Consider the following 18435-nt stretch of genomic DNA (forward strand, 5'->3'; position numbering starts at 1 on the left):
TTTTATTCTTGCTGCATTCTTTTGACATTCATCCATTTGCGTTTGTCGTTTTATTTCAAAAATTGTTTCACTTTTTTGAGGTTTCGTTCAAGTAAACATGGCTAACTACATTCTAATACTCATGCACGGTTCCACGACATATGGCCGCGGGAAAGTGGCCGCGAACAAACTCACCGGGGTCAACTGAACGTGACGTAAATTGACCGCGGACAAACTGACTGTGACATAAACTGGCCGGCGATCAAATTAACCGTCGATAAATTGGCCGGCGATCAAATTAACCGACGACAAATCGGCCGTCAAAAGGTCAAAATTCTAATTCACTATCTAGTCACTTCTGTTTATTTCAATAAACGTTTCAATGTGTATTGAAATAAAAAACAATTTTGTTAAAAACAAAGGAAATAGTTACAAACAAATATTTACTTTACATATCATATACTACCGAGTTTAAAATTTTGACCTTTTGACGGCCAATTTGTCGCCGGTTAATTTGATCGCCGGCCAATTTATCGACGGTTAATTTGATCGCCGGCCAGTTTATGTCACAGTCAGTTTGTCTGCGGTCAATTTACGTCACGTTCAGTTGACCCCGGTGAGTTTGTTCGCGGCCACTTTCCCGCGGCCATATGTCGTGCTCCCCTCATGCACGCAACATTAAAATGTTTTATTTTAGCAATGATTTAAAATTTATTGTTGGCTTGATTATTCAATTAAACACTTAATACGTACCACCATGCTTCCCACAATCATGATTTATGACTTGACTGAAATTTCTTAAAATGTTTTTGTACAAATGCCAGCCGACAATAAACTTGTTTGCCGCCCTCCAGCAATATTTTTAGACCTAAATATTGCGATTGCCTGATATCATTGATCGTTCTGAACACATCGGTTTTAATCTTTCATTTCAGCCGCTCTAGAAGGTTTGCGTTAGCGCAGAATGTACAGAATTGACTCGATCCGCCTCTGCAAAATTAGAAACAAAAGGGGAGCACGACATATGGCCGCGGGAAAGTGGCCGCGAACAAACTCACCGGGGTCAACTGAACGTGACGTAAATTGACCGCAGACAAACTGACTGTGACATAAACTGGCCGGCGATCAAATTAACCGTCGATAAATTGGCCGGCGATCAAATTAACCGGCGACAAATTGGCCGTCAAAAGGTCAAAATTTTAAACTCGGTAGTATATGATATGTAAAGTAAATATTTGTTTGTAACTATTTCCTTTGTTTTTAACAAAATTGTTTTTTATTTCAATACACATTGAAACGTTTATTGAAATAAACAGAAATATTTCCGGAAATACGAGAAATACGAGTAACAACATTAAAAGACGTTCACTGCAAAACACATATGACACTACATAATATGGGCACTAAAATTTACACAAGCTGTTATTTGACAAACAAGGAAGTTTATTGCGCAAATTGTAGGTTGTGGGCGATGCCTCTGAGAAAATCTAATATGTCACGGTTTGCAAAATCTTCAACGATGGTTATTGCAATAAGTCCATTGTTACAACATGAGATAGGCTACAACGCATTGTTTCATAATCTCATCAAACAACTCGTCTAGACTGGGAAAATGTATGTAACAATAAGAAATCTATGAATATGGGTCACCGTACAAGGGGCCAAAAAACTCTACGAGTGGCAACCTTGACTGCAATACACATACTGGATAGTGACTAGATAGTGAATTAGAATTTTGACCTTTTGACGGCCAATTTGTCGTCGGTTAATTTGATCGCCGGCCAATTTATCGACGGTTAATTTGATCGCCGGCCAGTTTATGTCACAGTCAGTTTGTCTGCGGTCAATTTACGTCACGTTCAGTTGACCCCGGTGAGTTTGTTCGCGGCCACTTTCCCGCGGCCATATGTCGTGGAACCAAACAAAAGATATCAACTAAGTTCTTGTACTTAGTCCTGACCGTAACTAATCGTCATACATAATTTTCATTTAGATTTCGACGCTATTTCACCTGGGCTTCTTTCAAAAATTTGCGTTGTTTTTTTATTCTTGCAAACAAAAAAGGCTGATTTTGCGCTTCTCTTATGAGCATAATGGCAAGAGATTGTACTGCAACTTTTTTAAGTTCTTTAAAGTTAACATTTACAATTGATGTTACAAATGGTGATAAATTGATAAAACAAATGTATACTAAAGTAGTGTTGCTCAAATTAAATGCTACAAGCTGAGTAAATAAAATTTCATGCCAAACTTTGTTTGAAAATGATGGCAATAAAAGTTGAGTTTTAGAGTTTGCATATGATTATATATATTGCAATACTTAATTGTTTTCAAGATACAGTTTACTTGCAAATAGAGATGTGCCACGAGGACGGTTATTCACGTTCATGCGAATCCGAATATGATAAAGGTCGACTCGTTTAGTTTATCCAACAAAATGGATAATCATTTCTAACCGAAGTTGATAAATTTATAAGTAGGCTAATGTTATATTCGGGTTTGCTTATGTTAATATTCGTATTCGCCCGAGTCTTCCGCATAGGCGATATTCTTCGAATCTATTCGAGTTTGGATTCGTATTGGCCCATCCCACTTGCAAGGGAAGAGATTTTTGTAAGTAATTCTTTCTTCTATTTTCTACAGCTTTGTTGCTACATTTATCTACCAGTGACATTATTTAAGATATTACAATTATTGACAGAGAAGTTTCATTTTTGGTTCTTTCCTGGATGAAGTTCTTTGACAGACAGAAGTTTCCATTTTGTGATAAATCAATTTTTGACCTTGAAAAACTGCTTTATTATAAAACAGAATTGGTGTTTCTTGTTTTATAATAAAGCAGTTTGTTCACATGTAAGCTATTTTCTTATCGTTTCTTCATGTTTTTCTTGTAAGGTTTATTTTAATTATTACGTTTTTGCTATTAATTGTGGAAAGCTAAAATGGGGTGCTGAAATTCTAACCAGAATAAAATACACCATTAAACAAAAAAAATGAAAAAAACTCCCATGGGTTTAAAACTTGTTTGTATTAACTGGTTATGGTGCATAGAAAACCTAGCATTATTTCGAAATGTACTGTATTGTAAGGTCTCAGTCTTGAATTTAAGTTAATTTATGAAACAAAAAACGCTTTAGGCATATTGAAAACGATTTACTGTAAAGATAATATAACCATTATTTTTAAAAAAACAACTAAAGTTGATTACGCCTGATCAAAGCAAATGTCTTTTTCTATTCTATGTCTTTTTCTAAATATTTACTCATATCTATAACCAGAATGTTAGTAATTAAATTTTTTATGGAAGAATATGCAAATTTTTGTTACAAATTGTTTGGTGTTTAAAATATCAACCTCTGCTTTTTTTTGTTTTTTATTGATTGACAAAATCCCGCTGATTAACTGTTCTTATGTATTTTTTATGTACTTACCAAATTGATGTAAGTGCCGACGTATCGTCATGATAAGCTTCCGACTTCCTCTTCCGGTTTAATTCAACATTTTTATTTTAAACTCCAAGACCCCTGGGTGTATTAAAATAGACAATATCAAAAAAGAAGGAAGGGGTTATGTGAAGGAGACGGACACAATGGACATCTTTTTTGCAAGAATCGTTGCAATTTTTGTGCTCACAAAACAGTTATTGTGTTACATTAGAGGTTTTGCATAATGTGCTATGCAAGCGGTAACTGAGAACACTAAACAATGTGCTTTTGCATTAGGTTATAAAACGTATAAGCCATGTGCCGATGAGTAGAAAAGATAAGCTGCCGACTTGGGGTAAAAACTGGTTATAAGTTAACGTTGCTGCAACCCACTTCCTTCATATGATATGAATCATATCCGAAAACCTGTTAACGAAGTGTCGTGGAACTTGTAGGTTCAACTTAAATTAAACTTGTAGCTTTATACGGTACTGACATAACATTTTCAATCAGAAGCGCAAAGCCGCGACAAATACATTGCCTCATCACATCTTTACGCTGCAGTATGAAGATGACACGACGCTCGTTAAATATGGCTATGTTGGGCTACAAAAGTCTTGGATCACATGTCAAATGCATACTGCAGAGACATGTCGACTTTACGGCTTAACTTAGCAATCAATACGAAAAAGACAGAAGTCTTCCAACAACCATGTGCCGGCCTCGCTAGGCCATGTAGCCATGCTCTTTTCATGCCGTATATGCTACACTTGCTCTTAATCTTGGTCAATTCACATAACCTATCTGGGCTTGATCCTTCACAATCACAACACCTTGAACTTTATCACTTGACAGACTATATTGAATAGTGAATTCGTCTTGTCTCCGCTACGGTCGGCTAAGCACAGTCGTCCTCCATGAAACAATCAGCAATTGACTAAAGATAGCCATCTACAATGTTGTTCGTCTCGTAATACTGCTCCTACATGGCTATGAAACTGGCGTATATTTTACCGGCACCTTACGTCAGGATCTTGGAACGGTTCCACGTCTCCCGCCCGCAGTAATTCCTTGGCCTGGAGAGGTGGAACGAGGTCCCCATGCAAAGATACGAAAATGTGCAAAGACCTTCTGCTTGAAGTAATTGCTACGCACCAGTTGAGATGGGCACCGAGCGGAAAACGTTATTCAAACAGACACAAAGCGCCTACCTCGTCTTGTTGTAGCCTGTAGGCTTAAATGGCAAACTTGAAGATGGCAGACACTCTGTCGGTGGTCAATAGCCTACAAACGATACAAAGATCATCTAATTTGAAAGGCAACACTAAAAAAGTGTCCCACAACCAATATTTCAAATTGGCCCGAGAACCGGTATCGACGGTACATTTTAGACTATACAATACATTCCAGGCGATTTTAGAAATCATTGGCGCTGCATGAATGATGAAATGGCAAGCGATTTTATGTCCGACTCATTCATCTACATGAATAGCAGCCTGTCAGCAGTTAATAATAATACAAGTACGTTGCAAGCAGAGGAAATTACAACATTTATTTTGATAGATAAATAATTACAAAAAGATACAATTTAGCAAAAGAAAAACAGAAACAAGACAGCATTTTATAACTAATTGAAGTAATATAAAACAGTCATTAATTAATTAAATGTTTTATAATAATTGATGCAAAAAATAGTAATAATGTTTAGTGCTAGTACCTTAAAACACTGCAGAGGGGCTTGAAAGTACCAAGCAAGGTGACTTTCAGCTTGCGCAATTGATAGTAAATTACTAAAAAGATTTGAAAACAAAATTCATTTGGTGACAGCATGGAGGTTTTTGGCATAAAATTTCATTAAATGAAAAAAGAAATTGGTTGGCATAATATCGTAACCATAAACTGATTTCATTACGTATTTTATTACGTTCTCAATGTACACAAAACAAACTTCAAAATGGCACCCATTCAGTTGGCATGCTTGAACGTCCTGGTTTGCGAGCATAATTAGCCTAAAATTTCTATGAAAGTAGCTAAATTTGTTTTTTAGAACAAAAAGTCTGGTGTCGAATTTTCACTTTTGTGAAGAAATTTTGAATCATGTTTTTTTGGTGGCATTTTATCGAATTTTAATCCAAAGCTAAACTAAAGTGACATGCAAAATTTCAGAGAACCCGAGGATGACGATTGTTCGAGTAAACAGTGTTTTAATAAATTTGCTGTATAATAAATCAAACAAAAATTTTATGGCATTTTTGGTGTTATCTCCTTAAAAGCTAAATTCATTTTATGAATATAAAAGTTCATAAAAAGATTGAATTATAGTTTGCAACATAACAAAATGTCCTATTTATTTCTTCACATTGAAGAACTAACTTAAGCTCAAAATTTTTCCACTTGGTCCGTTTCATTTTCCTGAATATATGCTGCGTTATCCATGTTCTTTTCTAAACTGTCTTCACTGTCTTTCTTGCATTTGTCAGCAAGCAAACGTTTATACTCAGTTCGGAAGAAGATGGTATAAATGAGCACTATCAAGCCACCATATCCAGCCATAACATAAACTGGAACTGTAAAGCAAAAACAGTGGTCATACAAAAGGGGATGAAAATACACATAACAAAACATAGCTGCATATTAAAAAACAGACTTATAGAACTATCACCCTCTTTATGGTGCATGGCTTATTCATACCTGACATGTCCTGGACTGGTATGTCCCCGAGGTTCTCACTGGTACATTGATCAGTGGTAGGCTTTGGATCCAAATTAGTTCCAATGGATTGAAGAAGTAAAATCAATATGAGCCCTTGAAGTTGACTGCAAATTATTTGAATTACTTAAATTATTGCCGGGTTTAAGTAGTATAGTAGTTTAAGACTTTGCTCAGTCTGAGGATAAAGATTATACCACACCATGTACTGTATACTAATACTGCAAGGCCATGCTTCTACTCAATTCAGTGAAGTTGGTCAATATTAATCAAAAAACGTAATTGAGTTAATTTGGTTTGCCAAAATTAAAATGAAACGAGGTCCAGGTATGTAAAGAAACTGGATAAATGAGCATGATTTTTGAGAGTTCTGGTTTTAAAAAATTATATTTGCAAATTTCAAATAAATTGCAATAATTACAATGCCGTATACAATTCCTTTTACATGTTCAAGACCACTTCAATGTGTTGAATGACAGTTCCCTAGGAGCAGCACCCATGTGAAATTTACAAGTATACTCACTTGATAAATCATTTAAAAAGAATAACCTCACAAGAAATTATGCCCATGGGTGCAATACCGTAGTTACGAAATAGAGTATAGATCCTGTGATATATGCAGTATGTTTTTGAACCAAAAAATACAAATTGCATTATTTTGAACATACCCAGACATAAAAACTATTCCAGAACTAGTGGCTTCTCCTACAGGATATGTTGTTTCCACAGCAAGTTCATTCCCAATGGGGTAAACAGGTAAACTAAAGAAACCAAATAAGCCACACATGCATGTAAGAACGACCCACTGGTTAGCTTGATTGTGCATCTAGTGAAAAAAGAAATTTCCAAGTAACTGTATTGGTTATTTATGAGATACCACAGTTTTGTTAACTTCCTGAAACATACCACAGCGAACACAATCAATGCAACAACAGCCAGAGCGTAGCACACTTTTGTAACTTCAGTGAACCTCTTTGTCTTATCCACGATGACACCGGCTATGGCTGATCCAACAAAACCGGCTCCTATTAAAGCTGATCCACAAGCAACTCCAACGTAAGTCTATGAGGAATGAAACGCTAGTCATACAACACAAGTAACAAAACACTACTCAATAGTAGAATTATTAAAGCACAAACACCGCCATGACTTTTCCAGAAGAATTATTATTACTGAAAAAACAATTTTTATTTAAAATACAACTCGTATTTCAAAAAACATTCCAAAATTGACCTCACCATGCACAACATTACAAGCTAATATCTAAATTCAATATTGCTACATTCGACAATCCATGAAACTGCTATTCAGGTGCAGTGAGATACAAAACAGCTGACCAATACAACATTGACTTTATCATCAACTTACATCTGTATATCCCCAAGGGCACAAAATTTGCGAGAGCAGAGTGGTAAGAACACTGAACAGAGCTATTCCACCACCAATTGCCCATGCCAGGAGATAATACCGGCGGTTCCTTGCCAATGCTTTCAAGCCAACCAAGAATGGTTGTGATTCAGCATCGGCACTTGACGAAGGAGGAGATGGGGGTAAACTCGACCACCAACCAAATGTTGCCATGATTACTGCAACACCAGCTGGAATGCACTGGATAGCAAGCTAAGACAAGGAAAAATTAAGATTTATGGACTCATTCTCGATCTATGGATACGTAATTAAGATTTCTGTAGAACAGGACCATTCATCTGCAACATGACGGACTAAAAGTATGTATAGGAATAGGGCTTGTATTAATCTATGGTATAGCGGTCGATGATCCCCTTTTTAAGTTAAAAAACATTTTGTTATTTAATGTTTATGACAGCGTCTTCAGTAAATTCTTTGTTTACAGTTTGTGAGTCGTTTTGTTTAAGCAGTGCTAAAATGGGTTTATATGTATGGTATTACTTGTAGTCAGTCATTACATTATTGCTAATCTTCTATTTTTAGGCTGGTTGCAAAAAAACGTTTTTGAATCTTTGTTTGTGCCACTCTGCTTGAAATCTGTACTTGAAACTTATTTTGGATATCTGTGTTAGGAAGCTGTGGTTCTACTTGTGTGTAAAACTTTATTAAACAAAGCATTTAATTTGTAACCAGTCTCAGAAATCCTAGTAGACAGACTCTACACAGGAGATAATTATCTAATAATCACAACAAAATTTATGTACATTATCCAAAACTTATAGTACTGTACATGCATTTGAACATAGTACAGTAAACAAGTGACTCCATTCAAATGTACATACCATGTAAAGCATATCTGTTGGTTTATTAGTAAGTATTGGTGATATTATGTTTGCAATCATCATTCCAAGAGGATTACCTGTAATAGTTTATCAAATAAATATGCAGGAGTAATAAACACAAAATTGATTCACATATAGAACAACTATAGACAAGTGGTCTTATTTACGTACATTAGCTCACTGTAGCCTATGCTGTGGCAGTGGCTACTACATTTGTAGGCATTTTAACTGTCATTGTTTATCACACTGGCATCATATCATAGTTCTGCAAAGATTCTTGAAAGTTAGTACTTATTAGGGATGGGCCAATATGAACCCAAAAATGAATAGATTTTCTAAATAAAAGACTTGAGCGAACTTGAATACCAACGTTGGAAAACCCAAATTCAAGATTATTCATAAATTTATAAAATTTAACAAATAATGGTGTAGTTTATAGTGATGCTCAAGTCTGGGAAAATATCTTTTTAAACGAGAGGTCATTATACCTGTGACTTACAATTTTAAATCACAAATCAGCATATTTGCATTCACTCGTGACTCGTTTCACATTGCTGTTTGGATTTTGCACTTTGTCCACATAACATGATTTTAGATTAAAGTGCTTACTCATGAGAAAAGAAAATGAAACCATACAAAGGTCAATACCATATCAATACGGTTTAAATGGAGAAAAGTTGGACAGATGAAAAACAAAAGTAAACAATATTATTGTACCTGTTGTCGCCAACATGTTTGAAATTGCCCTTTGGTCCTCTTTGAACCACAAAGCAGACAACTTCGTTGGTGCAAACAGAACAAATGGTTGTGCAAGAGCAGCAACTATTTGACCAGTAAATACCAACGGAAGTTTAGCAGATGGTGCAATTCCATCAATTGCACTGATCACTCTTATAACACAGCCAATACCATTCAACCAAGCACTTAAAATCACAGAAAATCTAAGTCCAACTGTATCGATTAGCCATGTTGCTACGATTCCACAAGGAATTCCAGTTATCATAAACACAACAGAGAGCCAGTTTATTGTGTCAAGGCTTGGGGGATCCGTGTAAAACTCAGCAGCTTTGTAAGCAACAGGAGCAAATGCAAGCCACGCCTGAAAGAAAATGGTAAAATGTGCCACAATATTACAAGCAATGTGTTAAATAGTGTAGTTAAAGTTGACAAATTTATAGTTTATTTGGTGTTGCTACTTTATCATGTCAATAACTGTAATATGCACTTTCAAAATTTACATAATTCCAGCAGCAAATGAAAACTTCTACAGCAGTGATATTTACTTGTTACATAAACGCAAAGAAAGTTTACAAGACATACCATTGCATTTGAAATGTTCAGCACAAAAAGTGTTGCCAACAGAAACCATCTTCGGCGGTACACTTTATAATCGTTAGTAGAAGCCGAATCAACTTTATAGGTCTCTCTTGAAGAAGTCATATTTTTCAATTTCATGTTTATCCCACTATTTAAAAATGAGGCCTGATGAAAGTATGCTATATAAAAAAGCACAGAAAGAAAGTTGGCATCTATAGATGCGTCCTGTCACACTGAAAGAAACCCTGGAGGCATTATGGGTTCAATTAAACAGTTCCAGGGTGAAAATATCTTGATTATGCTATTGTTGCAGACCGTGTGATCAGCAGACTACTGATATTTCATCTTGTCCAGCTTAAAAAATTCTTTTGGCTTGAATTCAAATTTGTCATGATGATGAAAACAATGACCTATTTTAAAGTGAAAGAACAGTTTTTCATTTTTGATGCTCGCTACCCAAACTTTTGTTATACCGTATCACAAGTTACTGAACTGTAATTAACTGTGATTTCTCAAACACTCATAAAAATGTTACACTGCTCAGCACTGAACTACATTTTTATGAGTCGCTATTATGTAATAACGACATATTTATCCTTTGAACTTGCTGAAGCAAAGCATTTTTTAAATGTACCATTCTTCAAAAAGGTATAATTTTTTGGTGTTTCATCTTATAACGTAATACAAGACAACAAACTCCTATTAAAAATGTTATAAATTGTTTAACAATGGTTATGCCTTTGCTGATTGATGACTAAGAAATGTATATTTGCTGTTTTAAGCATGCTAAATCAAAAACAAAACTAAGTAGTCATGTAACTCATGTAAGAAACGTCTGGTGATCTAAATATGGGTCGAAATGACAAGATTAAGCAACCTAATGGAAAATGCAAGCAACCCAACTTTGAGTCGCTACCCATAGGTTGAGAACTCAAGTTGAGTTATAATTCCCTTATCAAATACTCATGACTGAATAACACAAGTTTTTACAGTTTAGTTTTTGGCAACCAGTGAGGATTAACTAACTGCAAAAACTGATATCCTGATAAACGAAAATGAAAGTTGGACAGGCCGATTAAGCATTTTACTTCACTATGTTTTAGCCTAAAATAATAATAAAACGAAAATGCTTAAATTTTTCAGCTAATAGTGCCTTGTGTTGGTGCTAGGCTAGTAGGTAAGCTGGTATTATCTAAATTCAGAAAGGGGAGTAATGGAAAGACATTGGGCAGCAACATTATCATATAGACTACAAATAAAAATCAATTAGAAACAGCTTCACCTTAGGAACCATCCTAAACCATTAAATACATGTAATTGATGTGATAGCTTAACCAAAGTATGTGCATTAGCAGAGATAAAGAGCTAAATTATGATTATGGTGCATAACTCATAAACATTTTTGTACGATATATATGTGTATACTAAGCGTGTCTGAGTATCAGGTAACACTGCCATTTGTCTGTCAACTATATTTTATTTTACGCGAAATAAAAGATTTGGCCCAAGTTTGTGCACAATTATTTCTTAAATAACTTGAATTTATGCATAATATAACTATTCAGAGTTGTGTTCGATTCAACACATTTAAAGTGCACATCAGTGTAACAGTGTTACTGATAGGATTGCGAAATATGCTTAACAATGAATTCGATAACGCTACTCATATAGTCAATACAATCGTAAAAGTAAAGTAGGACAATTCTGTTAATAACTGTACATTGTTTGCAAAGCAATAAACACAATGCAAGTGAAGCGTTGCCATATGAAATAAAGACTATGTTGGTAATGAGCAAAATCAACATTTCAAGTCTTCCTACTGTATTAATTAAGCAACCAAATACACCATTATTATAAGTGTACTCACGCTTCTGTGAAGAACTCCTCTTAAGAAACTGTAAAGGGCGCTTTCTGAACGTCAAAAACAGCAGCATTGAGCCAACTAAAGGTTAATAAGTAACTTTTTCCTCTTTTTACTGGCACAATCAGTGTTTGTTTTGCTCATTTTAATGTGATAACTTATAACTAGGGCCCGCAAAAGTCAATAAAGTCAAAAATTTTTAAGGACTTCGTCTGACCACGAATCAAAGAATAAAGTTGTTTTCAGCAACTAGGGGGTTGTTTCTAAGAAGTTTATAGGTCATAATAAATTCAAAATTTACAATAAAGTCAAAATTTTCAATAAAGTCAAAATTTGTCAAATTATGGGTTTTGACAAAGTTTTTGTGTTTCTTGAGAGTAATTTTTGTAAAAATCCTCGTGGAAGCATTTTAAATCAGGAACTGCGACACAATTAAACCATATTAACCCATAAAAGCAGGAAATAAGTCATAATGCCCACTTGGATCAGCAGTAACTTTTATCGCAAATTGTCCATTGTTTATTCATTGTTACGTATTTAAATAATCCTTATGCCGCGTGAAGGTTACATTACATTACAGTTACAAGTTACATTACTTCTTCCCTGTTTAATTTTCTGTTTATTAGAATTTACCATGCGGAGAAAATCGAGGCAAAGTGCCCTTTTCACAAGGACAAAATAACACAAGCTACCTAAATCTATCGCCAAAAAACACGACGCACTTTTTATAATCCATAAAACACCTTGACTTTTCGACAAAATGTTACGTTTGGGTCTGAAATCGACAAAATATTATGTTTGAGTAACTGGAGGAAGAACTGTGGCCTCTACAAATAAGCAATTTCGTTAGGTCAAAATAAAGTCAAAATTTGATAAAAATAAAGTCAAAAAAATTTGTTTAGGTCAAAATAAAAATGGCCCTACTTATAACCAAGTCAAACAGAGTTGCTAACCCATAAATTAACGTAAGTAAATTGCAAGTACCGCTGAATGATGCTGTAAGTAACCAATCCATTATTGTTTCCTGAAAACCCAGTGCTCACAAGCTTAGGACTGGAGTAGGCCATGTTGGAGTGGGTGTTTACTTGTCTGCAGAAATGAACACATCATTTTTGATGAGATATCTGGTGTGTAGAAACAGTCATCTAGGCCTGCCAATGCGCAAAAAATATGTGTCAGCTGAGCAACAATGTTAAAATTTTACTGTACTTTCAAAATTTGGGACTTTGTAGGCTAACCTGCTGATAAAGTAATGTATTATTTATTTTTCGCTATTGACAGTGGGAGGCAAAAAAGAATGTTCCTACATTTGTTGTAGCATGTTAAAACAAGAATGAGATGCTCACAAACAACCAATGAGCAGAAATAAGTCACAAACCTAGGGCTTAAAATGTGTAAGTTGTTAACTGCAGTGGTGCTATAATGACATAGGGGAACCACCCAACTGAAAAAGTGTTCACAACAAAACCAACCTTGGTTTAAAGCCTTAACAACTTTTTTTAATTCTTCTAAAAGTGAAGCAAGAATTTATCACGATTAATGAAACCTAGTTTTCAGCCAAATCAAAGACTAATCTGTGTTCTGTCGATGGTTACAACTTTTTTAAATTCCAGAATTAGCTGTAAAGTAGTTGGCATTGGTATTTACATAAAGCACACTATCCAAAATTTTGTTAAAAATGAATTAACTAAATTGCGAAAAAAAAGTTTTCAACAAACTTTTGTTGATATTAACCTAAATTGTATTTGAAGTGTTAACATGTGAAACTATATACTTACAGGGCACCAAAATTAGATGATGAATCCAAATCAAAGTTTTTAAAAATATTCTTTTCATCACAGCACAAAATCTCCAAAGCCATGTGGCAATAAATTTACCTTAATTATATCGGTGATTTTGACTACATTTGTCTGATATCAACAATGCAAGAACTGTTGATATACAGTGAGGTGTTTGAGCATGCTTTCTATCCCTTGGTAAACAGACCCAATCAATTTTCCAGCTGATCTGCAAAATATTTGAATCATATTTGGATTAACTCGTATACTAATATTTACTTGAAAAGTGCAATAGCAGACTCTTGTTCATGTTGTTTCTGGTGACCATCGGCATGACTGTAACAAAGCATTATTCAGGAACTATGTTAGCAAACATGCCTTGGAAATGCTTTATCGCAGCTTGAACATTGAAATAAACGAAACAATTCAAGAAATTGACATTGACAAAGCACAAGAACTCATCATCAGAGCATTACAAATTAATACAAACTTTTTTTGCTAAAAGATTTTTCTTGATAAACACAAAAAAAAGGTTAAACTTTATAAATGTTACTATTGATAAAATCAAGGGGGTCAAACTTATAACTGGTTATGAGAAAATTTATGCGAAATTATCCTAGAAAAAGGAAAATGCTTCTGAAGAACTAAGAAACAAAATGACCAAAGGATAAAAATGCGAAGCAGGATTATTACGAAACTGCCTCATGAAGAAGAATGAAGTGAACATAAAAAAATTTTGAATGAACTGTTTGGAAGAAGGAAAAGCAATTTCAATTCATTAACCAACCTTCGTTTTCAACAACTTGCTAATAGTAAAAGCATGGCAAGTGCAGGCTCGAGAATTTGTAAAACTGTGCTTGCTGCACTTGAATGCCAATCTTAGAGAAAGGCCCGATCTTCAAAACAAGGAGTTGCATACCACATTTGCTCATCCATAGGAAAAGATTCCTTATTTTAAAAATTGCATATTTACCGCTAAAAAAACACGTTCCACAGATCATTACATTTAGGCTAGGTTTCATTGCAGACTGGAATATGCATCTACTGCACAGTGCATCTTAATTTTCAAAACTCTGCACACCCTAGATCACGTCGAAAAGTATCATAACAATCTTTTCATTTAAAGTTTTCCATTATTGCAGGTAAGCTGGTAAAGAAATTGCTTCTTTCATCTAATTGGTTTCAACTTGCTTACCCTCCTTTCAGACCAAAAACTATGGAAGTTTTTTATAAACAATTGTGCGTATGACGACAGACATTTTTAGCATGCGGTGAAGCCACAATTTTTTTTTATTTATTGTAAATTGTCTAACGCCCTCTTCCACCTCAAAAATTCATCATACAGGAATCCCACTGGCACCACTGAAATTTGTATCGTGTAGTTTATTTTCGTCATTGTCTGTGGGGGAACAAAAACTAAAATGGTAACCATTATAGTGTGATAAAAAAACAATTCTACCAGCAAGCAATGAGCGTGAAAAAGCAATGAACTTCAAAGGTTGAAAACGTGCGTGAATAATGTAACCAAATGATACGGATGAATAACGGTTAGCAAGGCCACTAAACTTAACATACAATAAATAAGTTTAAAAACGTTAAAGCAATAAAATAATGCTCACAAACATACCTGTATATAACGAGTTATACGAAGTTAGATACTGAAGCAGTGCGGTAACTAAATAATAAACAATTTAATTACGGAACAAAGGAAACAAACATCAAGCGCTAGTTTAGATGAAATATCATCCAAAGTCTTAAAACTATGTCCTAATAATGTTTTATTGTGCAGGCGGCTGGTACATGTTTTTAATCACTGTCGAAACTCATGTGTAAATTAACTTCATTGATAAGTTTAAAAAGTCATTTAGGTACTTCCCCCATTTAAAAACAAAAACAAAACTGAACATTGATTCATTAAATCATTTTTCGTCAAAAGCGCAGTGCGGATGAAAAATCAAGCAGGTTGTTACTAACACGCGCAAATGAACAGGAAAAAGTGTAAAAGCCGAAAACGCTTTTAACGTGCTCAAGAAAAATAACATTAATAATTGCTGGTAACTACTATCATGGCCACAAAACCTATAGGCCTACCACGCAAACCCGTGCACGTTTTACGAAATTCCATGGATTGGGTTCGGACATTCTGTGGATTGTGTTTTAAAATTCTGCTGATTGGGTTCTGAAATTCTGTGGGTTTGGTTTTGAATTGTTTGCGGATTGGATTCAAAATTCTCGCGGCTTGGGCTTTGAAAATCTGCTGGTTGAGTTCTAAAATTCTGTGGTCTGATACCAACTGCGGTATATAACTACAGCGATTTAAAGTCAATGTTTCTGTTGTTAGGACAAGTTTTTGTTGTTAGATCAATTTACGCTTTCGCACAGGTTGTGCACAATTTTAAAATTGTTGCCTAAAATATTTTAACACTTTTACTTTTTAGTATTCCAGAAAAAATGATAAAAACAGGCTGTACACTGCAAATGATTATAATTTAAGTACTAATTAAAGTGAATTTTCTGTTTTTTCTTGTTCTTTTTTATATATTGTTGAATAAAGTCAATTTTTTGTAAAAACAACGTCAACACTTTAAGTTTTTTTACTTTAACAAAGAATCACCCTATAGTTATAACTGCTGGTGTAAATTCAGTGCAGCGTGTAAATTACAGCAATGCTACAATGATGAAAAGTTAGCATGGTCGCCAAACCTAGAATGCGTTTATATTAAAATTATATGAAACGTAACAAACCAGATAAAACACAAGTTACGACTAATTGAACCAAAATTAAACAAGCACAATAACATGTAAACAAATGAAACCAGGGTGTCGAACCGAATCGAATTGTTCAGTTTGTTTAACTTCTTGGCTGAATGTATAAATTTGTAGCAATTTGGAAAGGTACGTATTCGTAGAAGGAACAGAATCAATCCTGTAAAGGTTGCGATAAAACAGGGTTACTTCAATCATCTCAAGAAACAAGTAACTACGAAGAAGGTATTTAAAAATTATAACACAAACAATGCTTAGTACCATGTCTTAATCCACTTTCAACAACAGCCCAATCCTCTTCTTGCAGCACTATTTGTTGTTTTTATCAGATAACAATTTCCGTATTTTTCCTGCAATTATCCTGCATTATCCTGAAAAAAAATGCAACATATAAATATGAAAAACGAAGTCAGTCTATTCATATTTTTTACGAATGACTAGTTTATAATACTTAATATCCTTTTCCGTCAAGGTTCGCTTCACTCGAGATGACAATGAATGATTTAAATTGATTTTCCGTAAATTTTTTTCGCCAACATTTTTCGCATGTTTTTTCCGTTCATGTGTGCTTTTGAAACATGCATTTTCAAGTTGTTGGCAGGTGTCACATCTACTTTTCGTGAATGTTTGAAAATATTACAGGAATGAAATCTGCTAATTAATTTACAACACATGTCGTTTACAGACATAGATATATTATTATTAGGGCAACCAAAAGTCAATATGGTCAATTTTTTTTTACCTGCTCAGAATGCTATGAAACAAGCACAAAACAAATTTCAGCTTTGTACGACGTGTGGTATAGAAGTTATTAGGTCAGATAAAGTCAAAATGTTACGTTAGGTCAAAATACGGTCAAATTGTTTCGTTAGGTCTTTTTTTTAGGTCAAAATCTATTAAACTTGTAATTTTGTAACCATTTTGTAATATTATTCTTCCGTTTTTCTCTTTTCTTGTACCGCAAACAATTCCAGTCCCGCAAATTTTACTTAGAACCCAAGCCACAAAGAGAGGGAAGGCTTTTCAGCGCGTTTGGTGACGTCACGATGTGACGTCATTGCATTTGAAACTGCAAGTTGTCAATCTTAATACGCAGAAACGAAAAAAAAGTCAACACTAGAAAAGCATTTTGTCATTTTTAAATGCAGCTTTAGATTAGAAAGTTGCTGTAGACAGTGTAGAGACTATCAGTATAGCGTTTTTCAAAATGAGGTCAAAATTTAAACTTTTTAGGTCAAAATAAGGTCAAAATGTAAACTTTTTAGGTCAAAATAAGGTCAAAATGTAGACTTTTTAGGTCAAAATGAGGTCAAAATTTGCAAATTTTAAGGTCAAAATTTAAAATTTTTAGGTCAAAAAACTGGTTATTATATGTTCAAATTATTATATGTTCAAAGACCTAAAAAGTCATTAGGGCCTACCAAATTTATTTTAATATGAAAATGCTTCAAAATGTATAAAAGACAATCTCAGGCTTCAAATGACAATCATGCTAAAATACTAACCTGGTAGCTGAAATTATTAAACAAGGAAACTTATTTTGACCAAATAGAGCAGGTGGGTTTGTTACGGTGTGATGAATAAATTTCTTAACTTCTTGATTTTTTGGCAAGCTATGCTCTTTTGACAAACCTTCACTCATACGCACATTTTCAATGAAGTTAAGCAGATCCAAAATGCCACTTTTCTCAATCCGAAAATTTGACAACAATGTGTTGGATTAAATCCACCCAAAGTACTGCCCACTGCTTGTAGCTTGTACATATTATTTATATAAACTTTGTATTTTGACTGGTAGTATTCTGACGAGTACTGCAAGATTAGCTGTCTGTCAGTCGCTAATTCACTCTTCCAAAACTGAAGTCTTTTTCCTGATTGCATAGCTTCTATCACAAAATCATGAAAACCTTTGTAAAAAGTGTCTTGTCTTTCTAGGTTTACGAGAGGGACACTTTTTTGATGTAACAGATTTTTCTAGAAAATTAAAAATGGCTCCAACACATAACTCCAATCTTGAATTATCTGCGTTTAACATAAAATATCCATAATAACATGTTCTTACTTGGATCTGTACCATGAATTAAACCTCAATATTCTTGGAAAGTGACGTTTTTTCACCATAATACAGCAGGCTAGCTTAACAAGCCTTGAGTAGGGCATGGGCTACAATATTGGCCTACAGACAATAATAATAATTAATCATTACTCTATAACAGTGGTTCCCAACCGCGGCTCTTAGAGCCGCATGCGGCTCCAAGGTAGCTTTCTTGCGGCTCTCAATGACCCCTGAAAATCCCACAAAAAAATAAAAAATCTATTTATAATAATTAGGGCGATTATTTTTTGACTTG

The 18435-nt window shown here is 34.4% G+C and overlaps 1 protein-coding gene across 6 annotated transcripts; it reads right to left on the reverse strand.

The window, feature by feature from the left end:
- Positions 1–4937: 4937 nt before the first annotated feature.
- On the reverse strand, positions 4938–15132 carry LOC143446187 (solute carrier family 49 member A3-like). Of its 6 annotated transcripts, none has more exons than XM_076945717.1 (11): positions 14946–15132; positions 13418–13547; positions 12525–12691; positions 9683–9827; positions 9080–9461; positions 8363–8439; positions 7482–7733; positions 7020–7175; positions 6782–6939; positions 6096–6220; positions 4938–5971 (listed from the first exon to the last, which is right to left on the reverse strand). In XM_076945717.1, the coding sequence occupies exons 3-11, from the start codon at positions 12605–12607 to the stop codon at positions 5784–5786; spliced, it is 1566 nt and encodes a 521-aa protein (XP_076801832.1). In that variant the 5' UTR covers positions 12608–12691; positions 13418–13547; positions 14946–15132; the 3' UTR covers positions 4938–5783. The 6 variants fall into 6 exon arrangements, with proteins under 6 accessions (XP_076801832.1, XP_076801833.1, XP_076801831.1 ...); XM_076945718.1 differs by having other exon boundaries at positions 12525–12629; positions 14106–15132; XM_076945716.1 differs by having other exon boundaries at positions 14106–15132.
- Positions 15133–18435: the final 3303 nt, after the last annotated feature.

This window comes from Clavelina lepadiformis, chromosome 2 (genome assembly GCF_947623445.1).
Source record: "Clavelina lepadiformis chromosome 2, kaClaLepa1.1, whole genome shotgun sequence".
In the NCBI taxonomy this organism is placed as follows: domain Eukaryota; kingdom Metazoa; phylum Chordata; class Ascidiacea; order Aplousobranchia; family Clavelinidae; genus Clavelina; species Clavelina lepadiformis.

Coding starts and splice junctions, on each gene's coding strand:
- LOC143446187 (XM_076945717.1), bottom strand. CDS start 12,607: ATGGCCTACTCCAGTCCTAAGCTTGTGAGCACTGGGTTTTCAGGAAAC. Junction 9,828..12,524: donor ACTTACAGCATCATTCAGCG/GTACTTGCAATT, acceptor ATTTTTAAATAG/TGGGATAAACATGAAATTGA. Junction 6,940..7,019: donor CATTGATTGTGTTCGCTGTG/GTATGTTTCAGG, acceptor TTTTTTCACTAG/ATGCACAATCAAGCTAACCA.